Source organism: Prinia subflava, chromosome 22 (assembly GCF_021018805.1).
Source record: "Prinia subflava isolate CZ2003 ecotype Zambia chromosome 22, Cam_Psub_1.2, whole genome shotgun sequence".
NCBI lineage: Eukaryota > Metazoa > Chordata > Aves > Passeriformes > Cisticolidae > Prinia > Prinia subflava.
In genome coordinates, this window is record NC_086268.1 from 1,852,492 (window position 1) to 1,873,335 (window position 20,844).

A 20,844-nucleotide genomic window follows, 5' to 3' on the forward strand; every position below is an offset into this window, starting at 1 on the left:
TCTCCTATTGACCCCTGATCCCTTTTCTCCCCCTGGTCCCTTTTCTCTCCCCGATCTCCTTTTCTCTCCCTGGCCCCCTTTTCACTGCCCGATCCCGTTTTCTCTCCCAGATCCTCTTTTTCCCTCCCTGTTGCTCTCACTGCCCTGCTCCTGCTCCTCCTCCCGTTGGAGCCGGGATGTCGGGAGCGGGGACTCAGCCCCGGTGGGCTCTATCTCCCCCCGCCTTTGCGGGGAGGTGCCTCAGGTACCTGCCAGGTGCACCGGACGCTCTCCCGTTCCCATTCCCCGCCTGCCATGGGGATGCCGCTGCTGCTCCCGCCTCGGGCACATCCCTCTCTGGGAGACGGGGGGCGTGCAGCGCCGCTTCCCCGCGTCCAGGCCGTTCTTAGAAAAGGGAACGCGTCTTCAGGAAAGGGGAAGCGATCCTGTTTCGCAAGCCCGGCGAGGGGCACGGGCAGCGCCGCCAAGGCCGCGGGTCCCTCCCGGGGGCGAGCGCGGCCCCCGCGTTCCCATGGCGACCGCGCCCCGCCCCGCCCCGCCCGCACCAAGCATGGCGCCGCTCCGCCCTCACGCCGCCTCATTGCGTATGCGCGCCGCTCCCCTGCCAATCAGCGCCGGCTCCTCCCCGGAGGAGGGGGCGTGGCCGGGCGCGCGGGGGGAAGGACGGCCAATCAGCGCCGGCGAGGAGGGCGGGGCCTCGCTGGAACCGGGCGCCGCCGCCGCCACCGCCCACGGCCGCCGCCGCCGCCGCCCTGTCCGGCCCGGCCCGGCCCGGAGCGCCCTCAGCCCGGTCCCCTCCAGGGCCGCGGCCCCGGTGCCGGACGGGCCCCGCGGGCCGGGTGTGGGCGCCTCCATGTCGGCGCCGCTGAAGAAGGGCCCCGGCGGGCTCATCGGGCTGATGAAGGACGCGTTCCAGCCGCACCACCACCACCTCGGGCCGCACCAGCCCGGGGCCGTGGACAAGAAGATGGTGGAGAAGTGCTGGAAGCTCATGGATAAGGTGGGGAGGGCGGTGGGGTGGAGGCGGCCGCGGGGGGCTGGGGTGGCCGTGGGATAGGGCTGGCCTGGGGGATTTGGGGACCATGGGATCAGAGGGGGTCTGGGATGAGCCTGGAGCTGTGGCTGGCTGGGAGAGAGAGGGGTCTGTGGCTCCAGGGGCAGCATTTGGGGGCTGAGAGATGTGTGCGCACAGAATGGGGAGCAGCGCTTTGGGGGAAGGATGTGGTGAGCACAGAGTGAAGGGGGAACGGCTCCACAGTGATGGAAGGCAGGGTTAGATGGGATATTGGGAAGAAACTTCTCCCTGGGAGGGTGGGCAGGCCCTGGCACAGGGTGCCCAGAGGAGCTGTGGCTGCTCATGGATCCCTGGAAGTGTCCAAGGCCAGGTTGGATGGGGCTTGGAGCAGCCTGGGGTAGTGGAGGGTGTCCCTGCCAGGGACTGAGGACTTTAAGGTCTTTCCAACCCCAGCCATTGTGTGATTCCATGTGGAATCTGGTGGGGAGGTGAGCGATGGAGGAGAGGCCAGAGGCGGGATGGGAATGGGATGCCAGGATGGGAAGGCATGAAGGGAAATCAGCAGCTCTGCAAAGAACAAGGGGACAGTTTGGAATGGAGGATTTAGAACTGCCTCAGAGGATCTGGGGTGCTTCCCCAGGGCAGTGGTCACAGCCCTAAGGCTGCCAGAGCTGAGTGTTTGGAAAACACTCTGAGGCACAGGGTGGGATTGTTGAGGTGTCCTGTGCAAGGCCAGGAGTTGCACTGGATGATCCTTGTGGGTCCCTTCCAAGCCAGGATATTCTGTGATATCTGTATTAATCGTACACGTGTATGGGTAATGCCAATCCTGTAGGTGCTGGGGTGGGCATGGTGGTGCTGGCAGTGGGTAGGGACTGGTGGAGTTCTGCAGGTGGTGACAGCAGCAAGACAAGGGAAAAGTCCAGGATTTGATCCTTGGAAGGTGTGGCTTGGCCTGTGGTAGAGCCTGGTGTGTGCATAGTGCATGGTGAAGCTTTGTGGCAGGTCAGGTTATTCCTTTTGGAATGAACAGGAACGTGTTGCTGCACTCAGGACAAAACCTTTTCCTCAAAACCAGGAGCTGAGGAAAAACTGTAAAAGCTGCATAAACCCTTTTGCAATAAGTACATGTAGTTACAGAAAGATAAAGTATCAAGTGATGTTAAACAAGAAAAACTTGTGGTGTGGGAGTTGGAAAGGCCTTTTTCCAGTCCCACACCTTTAGGAGGGGCACGGCTCTCTGGGGTCATTAAGACTCTCCTCTCCTCCTCCTCCTTTTAAAATGCCAGGAAATGGCTCTTGCCGGGGGCAGGACACCAGACCTTTTGGCCTGTTGGTGTGATGGGATATTTGATTTACTGGCCTGGCTAGGTGTGCTGGTCAGTCCAGTGTTTTCAGAAATCCTGGGGAATTGTCAGGAAATGATCAAGTGAGTGAGTGCAGCCACACAGAAATAGGCCCAAAATAAAAATCTAACATTTTTGTGGAGTTTTCATTGATAATTACTGTTCAACCCTGAAACCAAGGCTAGGCTTGACATGTTGCAGTCTGAAATGTGCAGTGCATTTTATGACACTGAGTTCAGGGCCCTAAAAGTAGTGTAGAGTAAGAGCATCATCCAAGTTGCCCCCAGGCCTTGGGGACTGTCACCTGGCCACCTCCTTCCCCTCTGGGAGCAGAGCAGGCAGGGATTTTGGGCATCCCTCACCCAATCACCCCTCAGGCATTTTCCTTCTCTTTCCCCTGCATTGTTTATCCATGCAGTGTCTGAACCTCCTGCAGTAAGTGCTAAAAGCAGGCAGAGCAAATGACTTCTTTAAAGGCGTATTAAATTCTATTCCTGCCAAGAAATCACTCTGTGTTGGCTGCCTCAACAAAAGCCACGGTTTACAGTTGTGCCTTGCTGTGCCTGTGATGAGCTTTGATCACCTACAGCGAGACTGGGGCAAGGGAAAAACACTTTTGAGAAGTGCCATTGGCTCTGTTACACACACTGAGGGCCAAGCACAAGTGCTGATGTAGGAAAGGCAGTTTGGGCATGGAAACAGGACCCTAAATAGGTGTAACCTGTAGGAAAGGCAGTTTGGGCATGGAAACAGAACTCTAAAGAAGTGCAACCTGTAAGAATGCACATCTTCATGTATAGAATGTGTTGACCTAGATGGCAGCTTGGGTTTGACCTCATAACCTCCTCTGTTCAAAGGAAAAGACTGGAAAAAGTTGATTATGACAGCATTTTAAAATGCAGTGGGGTGTTTCTTGGGGTGAATTTTCACAGCTTTGGGTCTTTATAGCAGGTTGGGTGTATTCTCTCTCCACTGACAGAAAAGCCAAGGCTGCTGCTGTATTTGTCACAAGTTACATCAACCCCTTTTGACTCCAGGTTTACTCATAGGCAGCATCCAGAAGCTCTCAGGCTTGAAGTCTTGTTCAGTCTGATTTGTACAAAAGGAGAGATCTGGCTCTGAAAAGCTTTTCAGATTTCAGTTAGATTTTAGCTGTACTTAGGCACACTCAAGAGAACACATCTGAATTAAAACCTTTTTAGTGGTGTAGCAAAACCCCAGAGATGCTCATGGTGAGAAAGGCTAAATGAAGGGAAGGTGCTGAGAACGGGTTAGATTTCTGGGCCAAGAACATGAAATTCCAGGTGCAGATAAAAAACCTGCTTGTGTGCATGTTTAATAGATGATGTTTTTGCCTCTCAGAGCTGCGTGCTGTGTCTGTGTGGGTACACTACACTCACGACCTCGTTTGTTAGTCTGCATAATTAGCTGGTGTTGTCAAAGCATTCGTGCATCTCTGCTTTTGGATGTGACTGATGAATTTCCTATGCAAGTTGATTCTTGTCCAAATATTTTCCCTGTAATGCTCTCCATAAGCTGCCTGACATATTTATATCTTTCAGATTCTTTCATTTGAAGCCCTAATTTTTTTGTCAGTGCCATTCTTCCCACAGCTACACGTGGTCACACAGAGCATGGACATAAAATAACCTTTTCCATCCATGTAGGATGTTCCCCTTCAGCTGAATGAGGTGATATTCATGCATTTCTCTGCAGAACAGAGATGAAATGCAGCCCCCTGGAGTTCACTGCTGTGGGTGGTGTTTGAGGAATAGGTGGGTTAGTCATGAGCTGCTTGGGATGGAGCAGAGTGAATAAATGTGGGAAGGCACTGAGGAGGAAGAGGAGCTTTGAGATAAAGCTTCCCTAAAGGGTTTCCTGATACCATTCAGTTCCTAGAACTGATATAGAGAAGTGCCACTGCAGGTCACCTTCATTGTGAGTGGAAGAAAGGCCAAACACAAATTTAGCAAGAGATAAGAGATGTTTAAGTAGGTTTTGTTTTGCTGTTGGCTTTTGCTGGAATGAGGTGTGATGTCGGTACAGTTGGCTGTTCAGATGCTAAAGGAAGGAAAATATGAATTTTCAGAACTGCCTTGGAAGGGAAAATCTGACCTAGGAGTAGCCCCTGGATGTTCATCAGGCCTGGGACTCTTAAATCCAAAATTGATCAAGGCAAGCTGCAGATTGTTGTGGGGGAAGATTCAATTCCAGGCCTTGAAGATTTAGACGAGATTATTTTTCCTAGAATGAGTAGATAACAGCTTCTTTCCTCAAAACTCAGTTGAGGAAACTGGTTTTTGATTATTTTCTTCTCTTGCATTTGAGAAATGGAAATGGGTGAAGTCAGTTTTTAGATTCTTCACAGGCCCACCTCTCTTCACGCTAAACTTTATTGGTGTGTCTAAAAACCCAAAAATATCTCCCTAAAAGGTTTGTTCCTCAGAGAACACAACATAAGCCAGGCCAACTTCTGGATGATAATTTAAAACCATGGATTGCTTCTCTTTGTTGCCATCACACCTAAAGAAAAAAAATATTTTTCTGCTTTTTGCTGGATTTCCTTCTACGCTGCTGGTCCCTGTGGAAGGCTGCTGAGGGGCAGCTGTTCCCAGGGCTGGGAACATTCCTTTGGATGTTGTCATGATGCTGCAAGTGCACACGGAGAGAAAAAAGGAAAATGCCACTGCTTTTGTTGCTGCTGTGTTATAAAAGCACCAGGTTTGCTCAGGAGGCAGCAGTTCCTAGTTATGCAGTGTTGTTTAACTGCTCATCTTAGCTAATTTTGGTCTGCTTGGTAAATAAAGAAGCTGATTTGATAACAAAATACCAGCAGTTTTGACCTTTCTGTTAACTGCTTGAGGTATCTGCTTCTTGGGAAGCATTTTACAGGGGCTCTGAGAATGAGCAGTTTGCAGAACTCTGTGCTGCTGTGGGGGATTTGTTCTAATTGATATCAAAATCTGAAAATGCAGCAGGTCTGCTGCTCCCATAGCTGGGTATTTTCAAAGGGTAACAGCCAAATTGTTCTGTATTTCCAGCTGGCTGAGGGAAGTGCAGACTCTGCTTGCTTAATGTGGCTTCCTCCTCAGAGCTGATGTTTGTTAAGGTTTTAAACCCACTGTATAATAAACAATTTCTGCTGAAGAAAAGGTTTTGCTGCCTAGAGCACAGTTCAGCTGGGTCCAGAGGAGCTTATTTAGAACCTATTCATGCTCATAGTGAAACTCCTTTTTTTTTTTCAGGGGACAAATGTGTTGACTCAATTTGTTGATATGGCTCATTGTACAATGTTCACAGGCTCCAAGGAAGCTGCAGTTGAGGCATCAGCATCAATTGACTAAATCTGGCCATCCATCTCTTAATCTTGAGACCTTGGCAGCCTCCTCAAGATGGAGGGAAAATTTTGGTGGTTTGTTTTCCCCACCTATTCTTGAAGAAGCTTTTTTAGGTGTTTATTTTTTTTTTTACCAGCAGTCTGATTTTTCTGCTTTGAGTTTTGATACATTGTGTGCATTTCTCTTGGCTGAAATAGAACCTTGCTCAGGTCAGCTCTTGGTACAGGCACTGCTGTAAGTCAGATAAAATTGGAGGTGTCACTTCTCAAGGTTGCTTTTTGCATATACCCTAAAAGTGAAGTGCTAAAGCTGTTTCAGAAGGAATGGCTCTGTTTACCATCCATCTTTAAGGGAAGTAGGTGCACTGGAGGGAACTGCTCAATTCCTCTTGAAGGTTTCACAAGGTTTAGTGGAAATGAGGTACTGCAAAAGGATGTTAAATTGTTCTTTTGCTTTTACTTACCCCTTTACTGAAGTTTTGCATTCTGCATTGTTTGATATCTGTAATTCCCTCATACCTGGCAGTGTCATGAGTTTAGACCTCATTTATGTGCTGGGTGTTAAGCAGCCAGATAATATTCATATTATCATAGGGAAAAATTCCCTATGATAATAATTCATATTATTATAGGGAAGAACTTAGGAAAGTGTAGCTACATTTTATGCTCAAGTTTGCTGGAAATCACAGAATACAGAAGGGTTATAGAAGGCTTCTTACCTTGTAAACTTTATCCAAAACTGACCTCACAACTCTAATTCCAGCCCTTTCTATAACTGAAAATTCACTACTTAATTTTTCAAATGACTTCTTTGCCATCAACTCTCCCTTTAATTCTCTCAGTTTAGATAATGGAAAAATTTGGCTATGGCGGGTGGTGAAGTGGCTTCCTTTCCCCTCCCCTGTCACTTCAATTTATTATCCTGAGTTTCATCAGTCCACATGCACTTCAGCCCAGAAATTGCATTCTTTTATGGTGGCTGGGCTCACTATCTGGAGTAAATAGCCTGGAGAAAAGGAGGCTCAGGGGAGACCTTATCACTCTAAAACTCCCTGAAAGAAAGTTCTGGTGAGCTGGGGGTTGGGCTCAGCTCCCAGGCAAGCAGTGACAGGACAGGAGGGAATGACCTCAGGCTGCAGCAGGGAAGGTTCAGGTGGGACATCAGGAGGAATTTCCCCATGGAAAGGAGGGTCTGGCTTTGGAAGGGGCTGCCCAGGGAGGGGTGGGGGTGTCCAGGGAATGCCTGGATGTGGCACTCAGTGCTCTGCTCTGATGGGTGAGGTGGGGACCGGGTTGGCCTCGATCTCAGAGGTCTTTTCCAGCCTCAGTGACTCTGGGATTCCCTCTGGACTTGACCAACAAGTCTGGTTTGAAATACAACTATAGTTTACAATAAATGTGATTGCAGTCTATAATAAATGCTTCTTTTATTTTTGTATGTAAAGTTTTTAGAGGTGGAAGGATTTGCTCATTAAAAATACATTTTTTTTTACTTTGCATACTGGATTTTAGAAATCCATTCATACTATGGATTTGATGAAGACAAGCCATAAGTTTATGCAAAGTCTTTAGCTGCAGAAGACCCTGACCTTACAGAGGATCAACTCTTCCAGAGTGTCATTACCAAATTAATACAGTTGCTTAAATAATGTAGTGCATATGAGCGCAAACTATGGAGATCTGCCTGAGGTTTTTAGCCTTCTCTGTATATCCCCACTTCTCCTACAATATATATGCACTCTCTTACTTGTCCCAGTATTTCAACACAAGAGGGATTGAATCCAAAGTTTCCAAAGTCTGAGGCTCAGGTTCTTCCCACTTAGCCTGAGGTACTAAATTGAGAAGTATTTACATTAATAACGAAAACACTGTATGAAAATACAGCTATTCATGCCTTTGTACCTATAAGCCTTTTTTTTTAATTATTATTTTTTAACGGGAGGGGTTTAGAAATTCTAAATGAATGAAACTGTCTTTTTGGGGGCTGGTGGAACTGATTTTAAATACCACAATGCTTTTATTTCTGCAAGGGTTTTTTGCAGCAAACGTTTGTTGTGCTTGCACCAGTGAATTGTGCTGACCCCAGACCGTGCCCCTCTCCCTGAATTTTCACCAAGCTGCTCTCTCACTGCCCACAGGTGGTGCGGCTGTGCCAGAACCCCAAACTGGCTCTGAAGAACAGCCCTCCCTACATCCTGGACCTGCTGCCCGACACGTACCAGCACCTGCGCACCATCCTGTCCCGCTACGAGGGCAAGATGGAGACGCTGGGAGACAACGAGTACTTCCGTGTCTTCATGGAGAACCTGATGAAAAAAACCAAGCAGACCATCAGCCTCTTCAAGGAGGGCAAGGAACGGATGTACGAGGAGAACTCCCAGCCTAGGTAATGGAGAGAAAGGGTTTGTTGGAGGAATTAAATGTTTTGTGTTTAAGGTAGATCGGTTGTGAGCTCGTCTTTCATTTTGTGCAAAGGCGTGGCGGAGGTCAAGGGACATCTTCAAGGTGAACAGCACTTGAAAAAAGGATAGGTGAAAGCAGAACTTGCTGAATATTAGGCTCTCTTGAACAAAATACTACGAATTTAATGTACCTGAGAAGGTGTTTCCTCATAAGAAAAGGAAAGACAAGGTGATTTCAGAGCAGAGTAAAGCTCTGAGAAAGATGAATCTTACACATTTGTGTAAGGTTGAGCAGGCACGGATATACAAGGCATACACTAAACTCATTTCTGGTTTTTGAAGTAGATGTTGATTTTTTTTTGGAAAAAATGGTGGAAAAAATGTGAAAACCACCCAGTGGCTGAACATAATTGCCCTGGGGAGAATGTGGTTAACAGCCTGGCAACAGCTTGGGATTACTGGAGGGGAGAAAGTGCTGGCACATGTTTCTGGTTTAGTACTGAACTCTGTGTGTGTAGCATGTTCCATGACACTGAGCTCCAATCAAGGGGCTCAGTGGCTCCAGAAAGGATTGCTGGTGCTGCTTGGATTGAGGAATGGATTAAGAAATGGAAGTTTCTTCCTGGGGTGTTGTTAACTGTGTGTGTTTTGTGATCTGTCATTAATCTGGATAAGTAAGTGATGGTTGTGTCAGTCGTAAATCCAAAATCTCACCTCCAGTACCTTGGTTTTTCAGAGAGCAGCAAAGAGAAGTAATTGCAGAGAGTTAATCATCCCAGTTGGTTTGTAATCCAGCTAATTGACTAGAGGGAGCAGGGGAAATCCAGATTGATAGATGGGAATGTCAGGCCTGCAGCAGAGGCTGCTGTTCTCACAGCAGGCATGGCAGTCCTGGGGGAATTGTTAATTGTCCCATTTATGAATAAACAGCTTTAGCAGGGAAGGAACTGTGGGGAGACTTGTGTTAAACACAGGCATTAAAACAGCATCACATCCTGGCCACTCTCGTGGCACCTTCCTCTGCTTCTGCACAGCCCAGGAAGCAGCAGGGACTGGTCCTGAAGGGGTTGAGCCTGGCAACATTCTCAATTCTTTGATTTGTCACAAAAAAGGACAAGATCAGAGCAGCCACTGTGTGTGATTTGTGTACCAGTTCAAGAGATACCTGTACAAAAAATGAGCATTTTGGTCTTGGGGATTCTGTTAAAAGCTGCACTGCCAGTGCCAGATTCCAGGGTTGTGGGAGCTCTTGGAACCCAATCACTTCAGTGCTATTTGTTAATTAAATGAAATGAATTTCTGCTAGAAATGCACCTATAGATATAAAATATGTATACTAACCTAAGATGAAGACACTGAAATATTCTCACCTTGCCAGGAGCTGAAGAAAGATACTAATATTTTTTAGTACAAATTAAAAAATTAATACATTCAAAATTAATAATAATTATAATAATTTATTAATACATTAATAAATTCAAATACACCAAGTGTGAGAGAAGCTTTTTGGAAGATGGTCAGCAGTCTGTAAAGCAAACAGATTGGTATTCACTGGGAATGTACTCATGGCAGTGTGCATATATATATATATTTTTTTATTATTATTATTATTATTTTTTAATTTATTTATAAAATCTAGTTTGCCCTTGAGCTCGTGCAGGTTTGTGGCCATTACTTTGCAGTGTTTTGAGAACAGGACTTAAAACAACACATTTATTAAATTTTTTGACTTTTTTACCCTGTTGTTCTTAAAGCTTTTTTGCTCCTCTCTTCCATACTTTGCATTCATTTTTTTTCCTCTTGTGTATGACCTTATTTTCTCCCCCAAATGGCTCCTGGTGTAGAGCAAAAGGCACAATTTTGACATTTTCATGAGCAGTGTGAAAGCTGTAGTTTGCTCCTACAGACCAGTCATGAAAAATGCCTGAAGTAGATTCAGAACTGCCCTGATCACTTGAGCATCACCCTTCTGTTCTTACTATTTCCAATTTTCTTTTTGTGTATTTCCTCTCAGAATTTAGGAGGTCTCTGTAGCTCTGTGGTTTTGGTGTACAGTGGTTTAGACTATAAATATATAAATTAACCATGGTTATACCTCTCCTGCCTGAAACTCACGCTGTGATTTTTGTGAGGAGACCTCACTTGTTTTGTTAGGAAAGCTTTCAAGATGCTATTTCAATTCTGCTTTAGCTCACTTGCATGTCTGTTTAAAAATTCATGCTGCTGAGGTGCTTTTAAAGCTCTGTGTGCATTTCCTGGCTGATAGGTAGGAGCAGTCACTTCTGTTTAAAACTGAATTTTAGGGAGTAGATCAGATGCAGCTTGGTGACTTTGGGGTTTTTATTAGAGATGCTGTGTTGCTCCTCTGAGTTTTGATAGCTAAAAGTCACATCTGCAGGCTTGGAATCAAACAGTATTTCTAGAGTTAATAATTTTGGATGTTTTGTTGTATGTTTGTGGTAAGGTAAAGGCAGATCATCCAATGATTTGGATGTATTACTGTGTGCAGTAATTAGGAATTCTTGAGGCTGAGCACATTTCCAGAGGTGCTGCTTCTTTTCCTTTATAGATCCAGCGGTAAATATGTGACTTTTCTATTGTCAACTTCATGAATTTCCTTTTTAACAACAAACAAAAGATGAAATAAACATATTTTTCCCTGCAATGTGATGGTTCCATTGCTTGACAGTGCCATTCTTACTCTGAGCATGCTGAACCTGCCTCAAATCTCAATTTCAGTTTCATTTAGAGGCCTGGTGGCTTTGCTGGACTATTTTTTTTTCTGTTTCCATTGCAGAAATCTTTTACTTCTCAGCCCTCTTGCTTGCACGCAGGAGCTGTAATTTGTCAGCTTTCCACACTACATAAATTACTTCTTGCAGCAGTGGTTTTGCAGTTGTGTAAATAGATTATACTTGACATGGCAGGAGTGAAAAATACCCTGTTGATCAGGAGACAGGTAGAGGAATTGTCTGTTCCTTGGGAAAGGATTAACTAAGCTGAAGAGTCCATTTTTCACCAAAGAATCAAATTTACTCATTATGTTAAACCCATCTGTAACAAGGGAAAATTCAGAGAGGTTATTTTCTAAATAAAATCAGAGCACTGCAAATATTTCCACATTAGAACACAGCTATAGAAGCTGCAGGGTGAGTGAGGAGAAATAAATTTTCAGGATGTGAACTGGATGTTTAAGGAATAGCACAAATTATTTTTCTAGTTCAGCTGTTGGAAACAAACTGTTAACAAAACCACTTAAAAATAAATATAACTGCAGAGAAAATGGAGTTAAGCAGGGAATATAATAAACTTTTTCACAGAGCATGAAGGTGAAAAAAAGCTTTGGGAAGCTGGTCCATGTTTAATTGTTCTGACAGCAGCTTAGGGGATGCTGGCTCAGCAGGATTTCATATTCTTCTCCAGCTCCAATGTTAAGACTCACAAATTTACACAGGAAAAAGCTTAATGTCTCCTGGAAATGACCATGCATATCTCTGAGGGGGAAGGAAGTGCATGAAGAATGACTTGGAGGAAAAAAAAAAAGAAAAAAAGAAAAAGGTTGGAATTCAAAGGGGAAAAAGTTGGAAAACATTTGTGTTAAACTCTGAACCAGAAAACCCTCTGGGAGGAGGGGGGTTGGTGCTCTAATCTCATCTTTGAGACCTCTTGCACACATTCCTGCCCAGTGAAAACGAGACAGTGCAAAATGTGGAACTCAAAATGGTGTGTGTGAGTCCTCTTTCTGTCACTTCCTTCTAGTACAGCAGCACTTTCTTTTTTTTTAAACAAAACCCACTAGTGTGAAGTCTACATCTGCATTTAAATTAGAACATCTTAAAGAAAAGAACAGGCTCCAAAGCTGCCCACAAGAAAGGTTTCCTTGCCAGGCTCCAGCATATGAACACTAACTAACTGCTTATTACCCAAGAAGAAATTCATTATCATGTAAATGTTGTTGGAGGGGAGGAATGTGAATTATTTCTTTCTAATTCGATTTTAAATTGCAGTTTAGGGGATAGTTTTGGAACTTAAGTAACACTTAGCATAATTAGCTTAAGCTTGCATTCATTATAGTTTTCTTTCTGTCTAACATTTGGACCCCTGTCTTGAAAATCAATTTGTGGACAAATGCAAGATTTCAGATGATTGCATAATAAGGAAGGAAGATTTTTATTCTCCTTTCCTCTCAGAGCCTATAAAATTGTAGAGTTTTATGGGAGGCTGCAGACTTGCTGTTGTGGGTGGAATTACAAGCACATTGGTTCATTTGTAGTAATTAATTATCATTGGGAATGTGATGGATTTCTCCGTGCTGGCAGAAATCTGCTGCTGCTGCTGCTACTTGGCAAGTGTGTGGTGTCTCTTGGGTGTTTGGCCGAGGTGTTCAGGGCTGGGATGCCACATTTGGGATTTCTGGAGTTGGATTTTAGCCCATCCCACCCCCTGCCATGGTCAGGGACGTCTCCCACTGTCCCAGGTTGTTCCAGCCTGGCTTTGGGCACTCCCAGGGATGCAGCAGCCACAGCTGCTCTGTGCCCACCCTTACAATAAAGAACTTTTTAATAATAAACTTTTTAATATCTACTCTGAACCTGCCCCAGCTCCTTGTCATTCCCACTTGGTATCCAAGACAATTTTGAGGTGGCTGAAGATGAATCGTGAACTGTGGAATCTTCCTTGATTTGGAGACAGGGCTTTTGTGCTCTGTTTTTAACTATTGCAAATAGCCCCTGATGTACAAATTTGGATTCCAGTGGAGAGAGCCCAAAATTAGGTATAATGAGAAATGTCCTGACCAGTATGTTTGTTATGTAATCCCCTTGAATCTAGTAAAATAAATTAATTTGTTACCTAGGTAAGAGTTTTGTCCTTTACATTGTCAGTCCTTTGAATATGTGCTGAGCTCTTTAAAGAGCATTAACAATATCAAATGTATTCTTCTATTTAAAGCATTTTGTCTACAATTTAAAAGTGGATTTTTAACTTCTTAACAGTGAAAAAAATGTGACACCAACACTTGTGCCTAAAACAACAAGTGCAGATCCTTTAAAGGTCAGTTGGTTTTGTCCTTGTGGTCAGCACAGTGGCCTGATGTCCCTTCTGCCTCACGTCACTCACAGCTCTTTGCATACTGATAGGAATAGATAACATTTTTGGGTGGTTTGTGGCCTGCACTGTATTTTGTGTGACTTTTGAAGCGATGGACAGGCTCTGCTCACAGAACTCAAGGTGTTAAAATATATTTATGTGACCTGCAAAGTACCAGGGCTCAGCAGAGCATGAGGGAACTGCTATAATACCTAAAGCACTGAAAAAGAAGGAGCTGATGGTAAAAAATTCTATAAAACAAGCAATAAATTTGATGTTAATCTCTGAGGAAATCCTGTAAACGTTACAGAGGCTGACTCTGTAAGGTGCCTTCTGTTGAGCCAGCAATAGTTAAGTGGAATTTCATTCACTTCCTGTGTTGCAAGTTTTGTTGAATGTAGTTCCGCTCTTTCTATTTTTAACCCGAGCTGCCTCAGGGTTCCAAAACTCAGCTTGGGATCACCTCGAGCATTTCCACTCCCTGCCTGTGTGTGAACACCAACACACACAGAGCCCCTGGCTGGAGTGGGAGCACAGCATTTCTTTTTTGAAGTTCTTTTTTGCAATTCTTTTTTGAAGCCAGGCACATCAAACTCTGTGCTGAAATCAAACTGCTCATGCCTGGCGCATCTGAAAGCCCCTGTGACATGAGGACCTCACATCTTTGTGGTTTCTGAAATGTGCATTTCACCGTTAAAAAAGCTGTTTGTTTTTTTTTTTTAATTAATTTTTTTTAGCTCTTCAAGTATAAAGTTGTAAGATGTAGTTATAGGAAAAAAACCTGTGGGTTTGTGGTTTGTGTTTTCATAAGTAGTGGAGCTTGCACTTAGCTCCAGTGGATTGCTAACCCTGTCACCTAAACAGAATCTGGTGGTAAGAGTGTACGAATAAGGACAATAATTAGAGAGAAGTGAACATTTTGAGGTTGGTTTCTTATGCTACAGCTCATGATTCCTCTGTGTTTATAACATGCCTTCAGCAGAATGAGCTTTACAGACACGACACTGTGTGCACGTCAAATTATGGCATGTGAGCACAATATTGTGACTAAATCAGCCTGTGGAGCTGAGCCCTGCTACGTGCGAGGAACTAAATTATACTGTGTCAGCTGGGTAGCTCTGAAGGAGGTGAGAAATACTGGAAGAAAATGAAAAAATCGTAGCTGGCAGTGGCAGAAATGGTTGTGCCACGTTAGCATTGCCTTGAGGGGAAAAGGCATTTAGTCAGGAAGCACATTAATTTAACTAATTGTGTCAACGTGGCTGGGAGAGACTCCCTGATTAAACCATCCTCTGCCCTTAATGGCTTTCCAAGACAGAGCCCACTGGAAAAACACTTTTGTCCAGGAAACTGGGAAAGAAAAATCTGCTGAGGGTCTGGGGGGAGCCAACACCACCAGAACCCCCAGCTGGGGCTGGCAGTGGGGGCTGCACCTGGAGGTTTGTCCTCAGCCTCTTGAATTGCACAGAAATGTGTGGAGCAAACCCATCCTGAGGCAGGGAGGAAGGAGCAGAGCAGGAAGGAGGGGGGACCTGTCTGTGGGCATGGGGTGGCTGAGGAAACTTGCTTCATGCTGGTTTTGGTTCCCCAAAGTTGCATCTTCAGAGCCGGGTGAGTGTTGAGGCTGCAGGGTTTGGAGCTGGGTCTGGCTTGTCACAAAAACAATTCACTCTTCCTGCACAAGGAATGATCCTCCATGCTGGAGCTGCAGGTGCTCCTCACAAGTGAAACACTTGGTTACTACATCCAGTGAAAAAAAAACATTTGGAGTTTTACATTTTCACACGTTGATTCATTATTTCTAACCATAATAAACCGAAAGCTTTGCACGTAGATGTGAAAGCAGCCAGGATGTGAAATCCCACCTCAGCTGTTGCTGTAAGCACAGAACAAAACCAGGCTCTGGTTCTTTGAAGCTGCCACAGGTGTCACCTGCAGCTGCACACGCTGGGGACAGTTCACTCATGTGGCCTGAGGTCCCTGGGTAACGTTTGCAGCAGTTTTTAAATTCCCCAGCAGCAGGATTGAGGTGCTGCAGTCAGCTCTTCCCAAACTGGGCTTGGCATTTCATTCTTTAACTTGGAAGATTTAATTTTGGCATTTCATTCTTTAACTTGGAAGATTTAATTTTAATTAATTCTCCTAAGATTTAATTTTAACTTGTGAGATTGAATTCTTTAACTTGTAATTTAACTTGTCTCTGGTGGAGCCCTTGGTGATAATTTTGTGTGGATTACTGTGTTTAGGTAAAGTTTTGAAAAATGGGACATTGCTGGAGGTCTGTGGCCAAAACTGTTCGGGAATCTCCAGTCTAAGACCCATAAATGTTGTTTAAATAAATATGCCCCTCTTTCTGGGGGTCCATTCACATGTGTTTAGTTGAAGCAATGGCAATAAGGACAGTTCTGATATTACTAAAAATAAAACACAATCATCAGTAAGCTTTGATACCCCAATAAAAATATTCTCTATAATTGCAAGTGTTTATTTGGTCTGTATAAATTTAAAAATATGTAAATTGTTAAAATAAAGAAAATGTTTGTCCTTTTAGCATAGGATTGGTAACTTCTGTATGTAAAAGCCACCAACACAAACTGTTCTGCAATTTGCTGTATGTTCACTTCCTGTGGTTTTTCCTGTTATTTATCTAGAATATAGCTGAATATTTATTAAAATATATTATAATCACGAGAATTTAAAATGTTCAGCTATCCAAAATGGTTTTGGGAACCGAGTCCTTCAATGTGTGTGTGTAAAACCATTTGTTTATCCATCCTTAAGCTTGAGGAAGTTCTTACTTCTCTCATTAACTGATGTGCTCAGCTGAGGCAGAAGAGATAAACAATGGGACACAGGAATATTCAAATATTCACTGACTTCTTGCAGTGTTTTGTTTAAACCATGCACTTGTTCAAGGTCAGAAATGCATCAAAGTGTTTGTCTGTCATACTCAAATTTCCCCACATTGTGCTGGGCAGCAATAGGAGAGTACAAAATCATTAGCAAAATCAAAATTAAAGCCTCTATTTTTAGAAGTTTGGTAAAAAGAAAGCTCATGATTTTTTGCTCGGGTGGTAGATGGATTAAATGACTGATAACAGCCTGGTGTTTGCTTTTTTGTCCTGCAGTAACACATACTGTCCTCTTTTTTTTGTCATTTTATGGGAGTGAGGGCTTTTCTGTCTGATTTGCAATTTTTCTGCTGTTTGTCAGACAAAGGCATTGCAGGGACATGGTGGGAATCTCCATGAGGGAGGGACCTGGGCTGTGAATTTACAATTAAATCATCTTCCCTGTACCACGAGCTCAGAATCTGAGCCTTCCCCTTGTAAATGCCAAGAGAAATATTCAGCTTTAACATACCAAACCCAATGTGTAGAACTGCTTTAAAATACCCAGTGTGAGTGTGAACCACATCCAGAGACAGCTGGGGAATGGGACAGCTCATGGAAGAGCAGCTGGGGGCTTTTCCTTGTGTTAATCCCAAGCACCTGCTGTTGTTGGACACGTATAAAATGCTAAAAAACAGAATTCCTTGTGTAGCTGGTGCCTTCCAGAAAGACCTTGAGTGGCTTTCATTGCCGCACACAAATTCAAATGTAGCTGAATAAAGAAGGGTAAGAAAGAACAGAGAAAATTTAGAGTTTTGGGTCCTTCTGATGGACCCAGACTGTCAGGGTATGGAGAAAGGGCTCATGAGGGCTGAATAAATGCTAAAATATATGTCAGGCAATGGTTACTTCCATAATTGAGTCTAGACCCTGTGAAAATATGGGAAATGTCCCAAATGTCCAGGGAGTTTCTGTGGAAAGGCTGGAGGTCAGTTCTGCAGGCAGACACATTCACAGGATGAGTCCTTCAAGCAGGAATAGCATCTTTGGAGCAAGTGGTCTCTGAAAACCACCCAAGATGAAGTGAACAGGAACCAATCCAGCCAGAACACCAGAAATTGATGAAAAGCTGGAGCCTGGGGCTGTGGAGTTTGCTGCCAAACACAAATGTCTTCTGCAACAGCAGCAAACTCAGGGAGAGAGAGGGGAAAACAAGAAAATCCAATGTGGCTGGGGGTGTTCCCTCCCTCTGTGGTTCAATATTAAATAATATTAAGAATAAATAATAATAATAAATAATAATAATAAATAATATTAATAATAAATAATATTAAATAATATTAAGACCCCCAGAAGTGGGTCTGTGCCTGCCTGGGTGGTTGATGCAGTTTTCTGACCAGCTCTGGTGTGTTGGGCACAGCTCACAAGTTGTTCTTGCCCACATGATGGCAGTTCCTTCTTTTACCTTCAAACACGTGATAAATAAATAATAAAAAAAACCCTCTGGCCTAGAAATATCCCTTCTCTTTTCAGGAAGTTTTCCTAGCAGTGGAGTGAAGAGAAGCATCATTTGTTTGGATAAAGGAGTGAGAGAAAGAGGTGCCTCTGGTGAATAGAGTAGCAGAAAATATCTATTCTCCAGCTTGAAAAAAGGGCATATCCTGTGGGATAAAGCACTCCTGATGTCTCAGTGTCAGGCAGAGAAGGGACTTGAGGTACCAGCAGTGATTGAAATTGGATAATTAAATACTATATATTTGAGAGCCCTGAGCATGGAGCTTTTATGTGGAAGTTGTTCCATTTTAGGAAAAACCTGCAGGTGGTTTTGCATTCCCTTGGGCCTGTTACGATCAGTTAGACATTCCCTGAGCAAATCCATTGTGTTGGGAGCCTCTGGAGACCTGGAAAGAAATTCAGCTTCCATTGTCTGGGGCAGGAGTAGTTTTATGTGCTCTCAAAAGGAATTTTCAGACCCAAAGCTGCTGAGATTTTGTCTTCAGTACTCTGTAGGTGAGGTCTGAGTATTGGTTTTGCTGTTTTCTGTGAATGTGTTTTTCCATGGGAGGATTTTTGCCTGCCCACCTTAAAGAGATTATACAGAGTTTGTCATTGTGGAAAATGTCTTGACAAACACAGATCTTGCTGGTAATTCCCACATTTGGGAAGTTCTAAATGCTGGGGAAACACTTGAGAGACCCAACTAAGAGTTTTGCATGCTGGGATCATTCTTGAATTGCTGTAAGTTCTGCTTCTCCTTTGCTCAGAATGCTAAACTCTTTTATTTTTTTCTCTAAGAGAAACAATTTCTGTGGTCCTTTGCAGGCGGAACTTGACCAAATTGTCCCTGATATTCAGCCACATGCTGGCAGAACTCAAAGGGATTTTCCCCAGTGGCCTCTTCCAGGGGGACACGTTCCGGATCACCAAGGCAGATGCTGCAGAATTCTGGAGAAAGGCTTTTGGTGAAAAGTAAGTTTCTAACTGTGCTTAGAAATAGAGGTGTGGGAGCAAATTGCACACGGTGTTTTTTAAGAATTCTGTTTGGCTGTTCAGAGGGGGCTTTGTCAGGTTAAAATAAATGGGAGAGACCTGCTGGTGATGGGGTCCATCTCTGGGGTGAGGTAAGGAATTATTCCAACATTAAATTTCCCAGTTTTTGTCCTCTCTGGTTTTAAATGTGTCAGGTGATGAATCTTTCCCCAGTTTCCCCAGGAGACTCTTGTATTGTCACAGAGTTTCCCTTGATTATTCAGCTTAAATTTTCCTCTCCTTGATTTAATTCTTTAACTTGTAAGTAAGCTCTACAAGCTATTCAAAATAATCCTTTCTTCTTCCAAAGGTTACCATACCCCCAACATGGGCTGTTCTTTAGCTAACCCATAATATTATATTCTTTTCATCTTCCCTCCAATTAGTCTTTCCAATCATTTACTCACCTCTTCTTCTCTGAATTTCTGTTTGCAAAACGGCTTTGCTAAGAGTGAAGGGGAAAGGGAAATGCAACAGTCTTTGTGTGCAGACTGCTGAAATGTCAGGTTTAATTTCTGTACCTAATGAAACACTGACTAAATGAACCATGGAGGTGTTTGGGGATTAAAGTTAATGGATTGGGTACTGCTTTCAAACTGAGGGAGCTGAGGTACTTCACCTAAAGAGTTTAATTAGTAGCTGTCAGAACAAAAAGCTGTAATGTATTTACTCATGAATAGCACAGTTGTCTGAAGTGAGGCATTTTCTTTCTGTGTTTCAATGCCACTTGATATATTAAAAAAGGGAAAATATTCCTTTAAACAGGAGCCTGTGTTTTGGCTTCTGATTATCTCCCTTCTCCAGTTAATCCTTCTTTAGAGAGTTGCTTGCAGCTTTTATTTTTAACCATTTAGACTTAACTTCTTCTCTACCAGCTGCAACATTGTGAAATTGTTATCAAGTGATGCTGTGGTAGGATTGCAGAAAGAGGGAAAAGAGAAACCAGAGGGGGACTTCTAATTCCAAAATTGTGCAGAGGAAATTGTCTTGAGTTCATTTGGCCACTGATTTCCTGCAGTACCAAGAATTCCGTGTTTGTGTGACGTGAATCAATCTCTGGTGGCTGTTTTGGTTTTTCTCTGTTCTGTTACCACAACGTGGCTTCACACAAGGATGATGTGTAGATGTGGCCGTGGTGGGGTGATCCTCAGCCCTTTCCCTCTCCCTGCTTTTCCCCAGGACCATTGTTCCTTGGAAAAGCTTCCGGCAGGCGCTGCACGAGGTGCACCCCATCAGCTCCGGGCTGGAGGCCATGGCCCTCAAATCAACCATCGACCTGACGTGCAATGATTACATCTCAGTGTTTGAGTTTGACATCTTCACACGGCTCTTCCAGGTCAGAACTGGGCAATGGCAATCACTTCAATATCTCAGTGCTTCAGGTTATGCTCTGTTCCATCCAGGCAAATATTTTATACACATTATTTATACTGTATTTGCTTGTCTTGCCCTCCATCCCTTAAGGAGTAATTCTTAAGACCCCGTACTGCAGTAGAAGTGGGTGATATTTCTGGCTGTAGAATAAAAGAATCCCTAAATATACACTGCAACTCCCAGGCACATTCAGCATCCTGCCATGAATCAGGTTTTCTCTTTCAAAGGTCACTTTGAGACTGAAGCTCTGACACAGCTTCTGCAAGGCAGGAAATGTGAAGCTTAGTTTATCACTCTGTCTTCCTTCATCCCATTCTTTATTGTCAGATTTATTTTCCATGGAAGGGGAGTTGTTCAGGATGAGGATCAAGCATGGAAATTTGGGTTTCCTATCTTTTGAACTGACCCAGCCAGGATGTTGTGAACGTGTCTGTGTGTGTGAGAAATCTCTGTATCACTGCAGGGATATTAATAGTAGGTGAAATCCTTCCCCACAGTCTCTAATAGTGCCAAATTCAAAAACACAGCTTCTGATGGTACAACTGGGTATTTACAAGAACAATCACTTACTTCTTTGGCTCTGACTTGCCTTTTCCCATGTGATGGGGTGGGTTGTAATTAAGATATGTCTAGATGAAAAATTCCCATGTTTGGTGTCGCAATGTAGCTGATCTCATTCAGCACTTTTTTGTACATAAAGAACAAGTCAGAGCTGCTGCAGATTCCAGGGGATGCAGAGCTCTTAGGGAGTGCTGATACCTTCTTGTAGATGGGTTAAAACACTTGGAAAAATCAGGTGAGATTTACACACCCAAGCCCTTCTCAGGGCTGAGAGATTTCAAATGGCAGTTCTGACTTTTGGGGCATCATTTTAAGCAATATTTGAGATGTGTGTGCTGGTTCCTTTATTCAGACCTGGGAC

The 20,844-nt window shown here is 43.9% G+C and overlaps 1 protein-coding gene across 1 annotated transcript in view; it reads left to right on the forward strand.

The window, feature by feature from the left end:
* Positions 1–685: 685 nt before the first annotated feature.
* CBL (Cbl proto-oncogene) overlaps positions 686–20,844 on the forward strand; it is a 35,004-nt gene continuing 14,845 nt past the window's right edge. The window contains exons 1-4 of the mRNA XM_063417773.1: positions 686–1,000; positions 7,837–8,084; positions 18,342–18,488; positions 19,728–19,884. Of these exons, the coding sequence (XP_063273843.1) occupies positions 854–1,000; positions 7,837–8,084; positions 18,342–18,488; positions 19,728–19,884 (699 nt within the window). The 5' untranslated portion in view covers positions 686–853. The remainder of the gene's footprint in view (positions 1,001–7,836; positions 8,085–18,341; positions 18,489–19,727; positions 19,885–20,844) is intronic.